Consider the following 8,749-nt stretch of genomic DNA (forward strand, 5'->3'; position numbering starts at 1 on the left):
CTGTCAGTGCTTTATAATATGATATATAAGTCAGTTTCTCAGAACAATTCTCATTTTAAAAAGTTATTTACTTAGAATACAATTAAATACAAGGCATAGATGTTTACATTGCTTTTCCACATTAAAAAAAATAGCAAACCAAATTAGAGATAAGTCCTAAAATATTTTTATGACTTTTACCAAACTGTTGAAATTAAAAACTGTGTTCTAGAAGGGGGGAAGGAAAAGAAAGTGCCAGTTAGTTCACTCCATGGATTTTCTGGATGGTGTTTCTGGGTAACAGTTATATGTTTAAACACAAATATGCTATGCGCAGCACAGCAGTGCTGTATGAGACCCCAGAATTCAAATGGCCTATAGTATCCCTGATACAAAGAGGCTGTCTGCTGGTGGGCTGGCTGTTCTGTAATTTACCAAGATTACGGACATCTTTCACAATAATAATGTTTTGAACTCATGCAATCTCAAATTCATTAAAGTTGTATCACGCAGGGCAATAAAAAAAAGGGTGCTAATCGTCTAAATACATTAATCAGCTTTATCGACATGAAGAGCAACTGGAGACAGGAAGTGTAGGAGGAGAAATGCTCAGTTACCCTTAATTTTCCTTTGAGTGAATATAGAATGAGCACTGCCGCTTTGGTGCTTTTCTTCCAAAGGAGTTCTCTGCACTGGCGGCTGTAACGGCAGAAGGGGAGACGTGACCACGTTGCTAAAGCAAAGGGGAAAATGGTTTGGGTTTTTGGTTTGGTTTTAGTTTAGTTTGCTGCTGGGGTTTGGTTGTTTGGATTATTGTTTTTGTTTTGTTTTAAGCAGGCAACTGCAGTTCGCTGCACCTTGTTACAAAAGAAGACCTGTTCTCGCGGTTTTCCTGCATGTCTGCTGCGCACTGAAGCATGTGCCCTCTCCTGAGCGAAAACGCAAATCTAGGGCTACCAAGACAACAATCCCTATCGTGGGCGCGGGGTGCGAGCTGCAGCCTTGCAGGTATGATGGTCGGCATGTGGCAGCTGTCACAGCTGTCACTGCGCTTTCCATCGAAGAAACTGCAGGGCAGGCCAGGCCCAGCTGCCCTCGGAGAGCCGAGTGTGACAAAACCCATGGCCGGGAGCAAAGGGGTCGGCTCCGGCCGTGACGACTGACCCCGACCGACAGCGCACGGCAAGGTTCACCGCCCCCTGCAAGCACTGCCCGCCCCGCTCCGCCTGGGACCGCCACCCAGCTCCGTCCCGCCCCGTTCCGGCGGGATCGCCGTCCCCCGGCGAGGGAGGGCGCACTGAGCATGCGGCGCGGGCACGTCCATTGCGGAGGGTGGGCAGGAGTCGTCGCAGCGTTGTGTGGATCGCAGGCTCGAGCGCCCCGGCCGGTTCCTCCCCTGTCGTTGGTAGCGCCCCGTGCGGGGGGCGGTGGCGAGCGGCGCAGCGGCGCGGCGGGTCCGGGGCGCCGGCGTTCAGCGCGGGGCCATGAGGCACCTGCCGTACTTCTGCCGCGGGGAGGTGGTGAAGGGCTTCGGCAGGGGCTCCAAGGAGCTGGGCATCCCCACCGGTGAGCAGGCGCGGAGGGCATGCCCTCCTGGGACAACATACGCAGGGTGTCCGCGGGGCTGGGCCCAGCCGTGGGGTTGCGGGACCGCGCCGGGTGCAAGGAGCGCTCCCGCAGGCGAGAAGCTGGGCCCGGCGTTCTGCCGGGCCCGACCGTGCCGTGCTCCTGCCAAGCAGCTCTGTGACTAAGCTCACCTGACTCGGCGGCCGCCCGGCTGCCCTGCACAGCTGTACTATTGTCATGACTTGGCGCTTTCGGCGCTTCCTTGTTACCTACCCCCGTTTCCCTGACGCCTTCTCCTCTCCTTCTCTCACTCCTTAGAGTCTTGCACCTTCCATTGTGTTATTCCCCGCAACCCAGTCTGTAAAGGGGTTTCCCTGAATCTTGACGTTTGTTCCTTATCTCGTGATCGTCACGATGTACAGGATGCGGATAAATGTCACGTTCTCGGTGCGGTGGTGTGGCAGCCTGGGAAATGCCCCCTCGCGTAAACCTCCGATAGAAATAAGAAAGGGAGTAGGCACTGGGAGTCGCTGCAAGAAAGAAAGTTTAAGGGAAGTAAAGCAGTGTTTGAAACAGAGCAGGTGGGCTTAGCCTACAGACAGTATATTTTTCCTATTGCCCATCTCTATTTCTGTTGCCTAAATGCAGGCAGGTGAATACTGCAAGACAATTTTGACCTTACTTAAACAGACACTGAAGTCAGTAGACATATTTCACTACGTCTAACGAACGTGAAACTTTATAAGACCACTCTTGTGGTGCTGGATTTCTGACATCTCTTTCTGAGAACGTGTCACATTTTTCTCTTGATTGTTTATTAACAATGTGGTGGTATTAGGGAACAGGGAAAGGAAGCTGTGAGCTTTTATAAAAATTTGTTAACCATCTCTTACTTGAAATCAGTTTGGTATCTTTCATGAAGAGATCAGTTCAGCTGGGAATTAGAGGTAGGGTAGTAATTTTGAGAGAAGGTTAAATTCAATCCAAAGGAAATTTTATTTTACTAGAAATACCTAGTTTCCAAAGGAAATCTCAAATCCACAGATGCCTCTGAAAGTGAACTTGTGCAAAATTGACAGATGACTAAACAATTATCACATTATTTCTACATAGTTTATTTCATCAGTAAGTATTTTACTATAAATAGTTTTGAGATGCTGTTTTATAGTGCAGAAGAAAGTTGATTTTTTCCCCTCTCATTTTTCATCATAGTTAAGCTGTAGTAATTGTTGTAAGACTGAAATGTGTTCTGGCTGTATGTATGACGTATTTATTATTATTGTGGAAGAGAAATAAAAGTATACTATGCAGTGTGTTTGTATATAGGAGATGCAATAACTCTGGTATTGCCACAGTGACTGAACTTTCTGAAGGTGTTTTATACTTTGCCAGTGGTACATTGTGTCATTCTTATCATCACCAGTGTTATGTTTGTAAAGAGTACATAGGCAGAGTTTGGCTTTTAAGTATTTGAAGATCCTTTTATATCTTGATTTACATAAAGTCACTCACACTTTATAAAATTTTTTACAGCTAACTTTTCTGAGCAAGTAGTTGAAAGCTTTCCATCTGATATCCCTACTGGTATATACTATGGATGGGCCTGTGTTGGAAATGGAGATGTGCATAAAATGGTTTTGAGCATAGGATGGAATCCCTTCTATAAGAATATTAAGAAATCAGTGGTAAGAATTTTGCTTTTTGTGGGATTTTTATTGTAATAAAAGACTGGACTAATTTTAACAAGATGCACAGAATTTGATTGATGAATGATATCTAGAAATTTGTGCACCATTAGAAATGCATATCTATATAATATTTATATTCTGTTAAGAATATACTCTCTGTAATCAGAGAGTATGCACATGAAGTTGAATAAAGTTTTCTTTATTCTATTCCACCATTTCTTAACTACTTCCAAAATTAAACAGTACTTGAAATGATGGTTGCTTGACTCGCTGATAGCAAATTAAGCATAAACTTGGTAAATGCATTGAATTTACTGGTTATGAGAGCCTTAGCATAAATTGGAACATAGTAATAATCTGTTTATCTTTGCAATGTGTCTCCATTTCAGATAGGAGGTGCTGGGCTAGTTTAATGTATAATGATGTTTTAATTAATTATTCTTTTATGGAATCCATATATGAGATGCTGTGGCTTAATGTACAGAATAAATATTTGAAGGCACATAAGGATTTAAGGATGGAGAAGTTAAAATCCTGAGCTGTGACAGCTGTGGGTTTTTTTGCTGTCACATGCTGGTGCTTTTCCTGAGTCTTACAGACCTCTCTTTTATTTGTTGAAAACAATTATATTTGTACATTAATCTTTACTTGTAAGTGTTTGTCTTAGGCAAATGTGTGCTTTAAAATTCTTTTGCAGATAACTTTTCTGAGCAAGTGGTTAAAAGCTTCCCAAATGGTAGTAGATCTGCTGGTAGATACTCTGGATTGGCCTATTTTGGAGATGAAGGCGTGCATAAAAATATTCTGAGTGTCACGTGGAACCGTGTCTTAGTCTGGGCTTGCTCTTCAATTTTATAATTCAGTTTCATTAGGAGATAGTTGTAAAAGCTTTCCTTGAGCCAACTACTTCAATCAAAGTCTTCATAACTATTTGATGTATCTACTTGTTGATGAAACATTTCCTGCCTTGGAAGTCTTACCTCTGAGAAGTTTTGAAGCATTTCTCCTGATGTCAGGGGGTGTGGGTTTTGTGTTGTTTTTTTTTTATAATTGGGGCTTTTTGTTGTTTTGGTGCTTTTATTTGTTGTTTTTTGTTTCCTCTTTGTATACTTTTTACTCTTTAACAGAGTAATTTTTTAAAATTCCATGTGGAGTGCAGTTCTACTTCCTGATACAAACTAAAGCCCCTGGTCTTTTACTTTTGGATTATACGTGCTTACTAAATGTTCTTTTTATTATTTTATCTGTTGAGGAGAATATGAATGTTGGATATTAGGCCTATATGCTTACAGAGAGGGAAATAAACACTTAAGTTCATAATAATTGTCCACTTACTTATCTTCCTTTAGGAAACACACATTATTCACACCTTCAAAGAAGACTTCTATGGAGAAATTCTTAGTATAGTCATAACTGGATACATTCGGCCGGAAAGAAACTTTGATTCCTTAGGTCAGTACTGGAGGTCTCCCTCAAACTACTTTCTTTTTTTGCCTTACTTAAGCAGGTTCTTTGTCTTCGCTGTACTTCCTTCAATCATGAGATGTCTTACTGGTTAACCTTTGAAATTTCAGTGAAATGCTTTTGTAATTTAAAAAAAAAAACAAACATACCCCCATCTTCTTTTGCATCACAGTAAAAACCTGTACTTTTTTCACTTGTCTGAGGAGTAATGTTAAAATCATGGGCTTGTCATAAAAGTCAAGTGTACTAATTTCTTCTTAAAATGCAGTTTTGTTAGTGTCTTTTAGCAAATGAAGAGGATAGTGCTGGTAATGGGTAAAAAGGCAACTTTAGCATGTCAAAAAAAAAGACATTTTAAAAGCAGAGAATGCTGCCTTTCAAGCGTCATGGTTATATTCTAATTCTGTGATTGTTATTTGATATTTTGTGGCATCTTATTTTCACTTGTTACTGTGTTCAGGATACAAACCAACTTTTAAATGTCCCTATTCTTACCTTTTTCAGATGCGCTCATTTCGGCAATTCAGGAAGACATTGAAGAGGCAAAAAGACAGCTGGATCTACCAGAGCATCTTAAACTCAAAGAAGATAACTTCTTTCATCTGCCAGAAGGCAAAATAGTAAACAACCGCTGAGAAAACCCATACAGCCTTTTTTTCTTTTTAAATAATTTATTCTTATTTTCTCCCCTGTCATGGAGCTTTTGTATTTGCACTGCTATCGTAGATACTTTTGTGTCATACGCCTGTTAGGTGACTGAGATCAGAACCAACCATACAAGATGATTTCAGTTTTCTTTGGTAAAGTCATTAGACCAGTCATACAAAAGAACTCGAAGATTGTTATAGATAGATAGATTTATATTGTTGTAGGTAAACTATGTGTCCTAAAGTCACCAGGTCTTTAGAGATCTGAGCACATTCAGAACATGACCAAAGTTAATTGTAACCTAAGGTGTGGTTAGCTCATTTAATGAAGAATGTCTATTTTTATCATTATGTTCTTCCAGCTTCTTCTCCTGTTTTTTTAATGTCATTCTTAGGTCTGGGTTTTAGCTTAGAAAATGTTGGTATTGATTAACTCAGAAAATTCCTGTGGTTAGATATGATTGGATAACAATAGCAAGCTTAATTCTCTATAGTTCTTGATTTTTATATACTACACAGCTGTTGTGATTGAAGCTGTTACTTTAATTGAAATAATTTAAGTTTATTTGAAATGGAAGAAACTGCTGTTGCTCATTGTGTTGCTAGAATCTGAGCTATGCTTCTTCACACTTGACTGAACATATGATAACACATGATTTGTGTGGCGTAATTCTGAAGAGATGTTTCACTTAATTTCAAAAAATGAATAAAAGTGTGAAAGCTGATAAACTTTAAGGTTCAGGAGCAAAAGATGCAGAAACAATATAACGAAACTCATTGCACCTTAAAGGAGAATAGGTGGTGAGACACAAATTTGCATTTCATGTGCTGCTGGTATTTTTACATAGGAAATTCTTGAAGTTATTCACTGCACTGGCAATAAAATGTCTGACTTCAAGGTTGGCATTATTGTAAGGCACAGAAAAATCTCATCAACACTCTGCACTAAGTGCAGGTAAGAGCCAAGGTTTTGGCAGACCAAGTAGATGAATACACAGATTAAAGCCTTTGGGGATTTATTGCATAATATATCAATACTATAGTGAATATTGGTTATTTTTTACAAGTAGTTGCAAACAGCCTTACTCTGAAATGTGGGGATACAAGTGAGTATTGGACTAGGTGATGTCTGAAGGTCCCTTATAACCCTAACTATTCTGTAGTAGGTAAGTGGAAGGAATACTGTGACAATTGATGGTAATTTGAAAAATACTTTGAAGAAAGTATGTGATGTGTGATTCAGTATCTACTCTTCTTTTCCTCTGATAAATTTTTCTATCCCTTGGTGAATGGAAGCAGCTTTTCTACAGTGACTGTCACATTCATGACTTTTTGACATCACCCTGTGATGTGTCTGCGACATATTCTGAAATTCAAAGTACTTCTTTATGTCTCAGCTGTACTTCTCTGTCTGAACTATGATGTTCAATATGGAACGCACAATTTCTATAGTGAAATTTGAGTAATTTACTCCTTGTTCTATCCTATTCTAATCCTACTTTTCACTCTAGAATTTAAGGGAGTTTTAGCAAGGTAGCTGTTTGGGTCTTTGTGGCAGGTGCTGTCAAGATTATAGTTTCACTTTATATTGCTTTAAATTCTAGCCAGTATCATGGACTATTATTAGGGAAGAGTTCTTGAAGAAATTAGAAGAAAACTTGATTTTGCTTAAATGAATTGCTCACCAGTGTTGTTGATAGCAGAGGTAGATACAATGCATTTGGGACAGAGGAACATGGGACAATATATACTTTCCTTTTAAAGGAGAAGGGAAATAATTTAGCGGCTTTTTACTGTATAACATGTTGGAAACTGTATTTCTAAAAAGCCTGTAAAAGAATTGTCTTACAAGGTTGATGATTAGAATTTTTAAAAGGAGAGATGAAAGGAGATGTTTTTTTTTTGCTAAGAGTTTATGCATTGTTCAGATTCTAGAAATGTTATAATCATATATTTTGCTACTCCTTTTAGAGAATAAACAGAAGCCACACTAGTCAACAGAGTATTTTGTCAACAATAGATTGTTCTTCATCGTGGTACTGTAGCTAAACACTCGTAGCTGCCTTTAAAATTGATTTTTGCCAATAATGTCTTGAGTCTGTTGTGGATACTATGGTGCCTTAAGCTGGTTCTGAGTAATACTTTTCTGTATCTGCTAATAAATGCCACTATCAAAAATTCAGTTCACCATTTGGTTATAGAACTGCTGTGATAGACAACAGTAGCTAAGGGAAAACTTGAGAGACTTTGCTCTCAAATCCTAGCTGAGGTATGGATACATGGAATTAAGAAACTACTCTATGTGTTTGTCTCCAAAGAGAGTGTGTTAGTAAATCCATTTGGCTGAATGTACCTGACCATATTATTTAAGTGAATATGTTATACATCACTCTTTAAGCTCAATACATAATTCATCGCACAGCATAAACATTGTGAAGGGTTATATTTTTGTATTATGTACAAGTAGCTGTATTTGGGTTGATGTTGTTGCACTGTACCATTACTAAAGGAACTGCATTTGACGAAGTTATCCTTGTCTTGGATTTCCTTTCCTTGCCACTCCTAGCAATGTTAGTTGTCTCAATTTTAGGCAAAGTTTAATGGGGGCAACTGCCTTATTTTGAACTTCTTAATCATAACATGATTATGTATTCCTCTTTGTTACTGAAGGCGCAATGATTAGATCCCAAGTGGGTTCCACAGAACTCTGTCCAAGTTACAGGGTGATCTTGAGGTCTTTAGGAGCATCTAACACATAAAAAATCCACTTAAGAATTACGGCTTAAAAATTAGTCCTTCTCACAATTAATTCCTTTGTAAAGATTTGTCTTAAGTGATTAACAGCTCAAAAGCTGTTTGTTATCAAAAATGTGAAGGAACTATTTTAAGGCTCAGTCTATTCTCTTAGCCATCTGACCATGCTGACAACAAATAACAGTACTGTCATGCACTTTTGTGTAAAGACTTTTCTTCATAGGGAGGGACTATAAAGAGCATCCTCTTCTGTAGTATTATGTATCCAGAAATGCTACAAAAATTGCTTTGTTGTTTCCACTTAAGGTAGATTGCCCACTGAGTGCTATTTATTCCTTTTTGCATAGTTTGAAAGTGCTGAACCTCTTCAAAAGATAAGTGGAGAATTTCTGTTTTAAATGTGCTCTGCATTAGTTCTCTGTAGCACAAGAAGATTGTAAATAATAAGTCTTTTTGCCAGTGTACTTCTGGACTATATTTCACTTTGCAATAAATTCACATTCTCTGTTTATGATGAAACACTATTTAAACCACTGGAATTATATTAAGTAAGTGCTGCTGATATATAGAATATTTCTGATATTTTTCATACAAATGAGGAATACTGTGGAGGTACTTGGTGGAAGAAGTCATGGCATAAATGCAGTTACA

At 38.9% G+C, this 8,749-nt stretch overlaps 1 protein-coding gene across 1 annotated transcript; it reads left to right on the forward strand.

The window, feature by feature from the left end:
- Window positions 1-1,450: 1,450 nt before the first annotated feature.
- On the forward strand, window positions 1,451-7,870 carry RFK (riboflavin kinase). The gene is made up of 4 exons (XM_062512960.1): window positions 1,451-1,545; window positions 3,079-3,230; window positions 4,583-4,685; window positions 5,202-7,870. Exons 1-4 carry the CDS (start codon window positions 1,464-1,466, stop codon window positions 5,330-5,332), a joined length of 468 nt encoding a protein of 155 aa, XP_062368944.1. The 5' UTR covers window positions 1,451-1,463; the 3' UTR covers window positions 5,333-7,870.
- The last annotated feature ends 879 nt before the right edge of the window (window positions 7,871-8,749 follow it).

Source organism: Cinclus cinclus, chromosome Z (genome assembly GCF_963662255.1).
Source record: "Cinclus cinclus chromosome Z, bCinCin1.1, whole genome shotgun sequence".
Classification (NCBI taxonomy): domain Eukaryota; kingdom Metazoa; phylum Chordata; class Aves; order Passeriformes; family Cinclidae; genus Cinclus; species Cinclus cinclus.

Coding starts and splice junctions, on each gene's coding strand:
- RFK (XM_062512960.1), top strand. CDS start 1,464: ATGAGGCACCTGCCGTACTTCTGCCGCGGGGAGGTGGTGAAGGGCTTC. Junction 1,546..3,078: donor GGAGCTGGGCATCCCCACCG/GTGAGCAGGCGC, acceptor AATTTTTTACAG/CTAACTTTTCTGAGCAAGTA. Junction 3,231..4,582: donor AGAATATTAAGAAATCAGTG/GTAAGAATTTTG, acceptor ATCTTCCTTTAG/GAAACACACATTATTCACAC.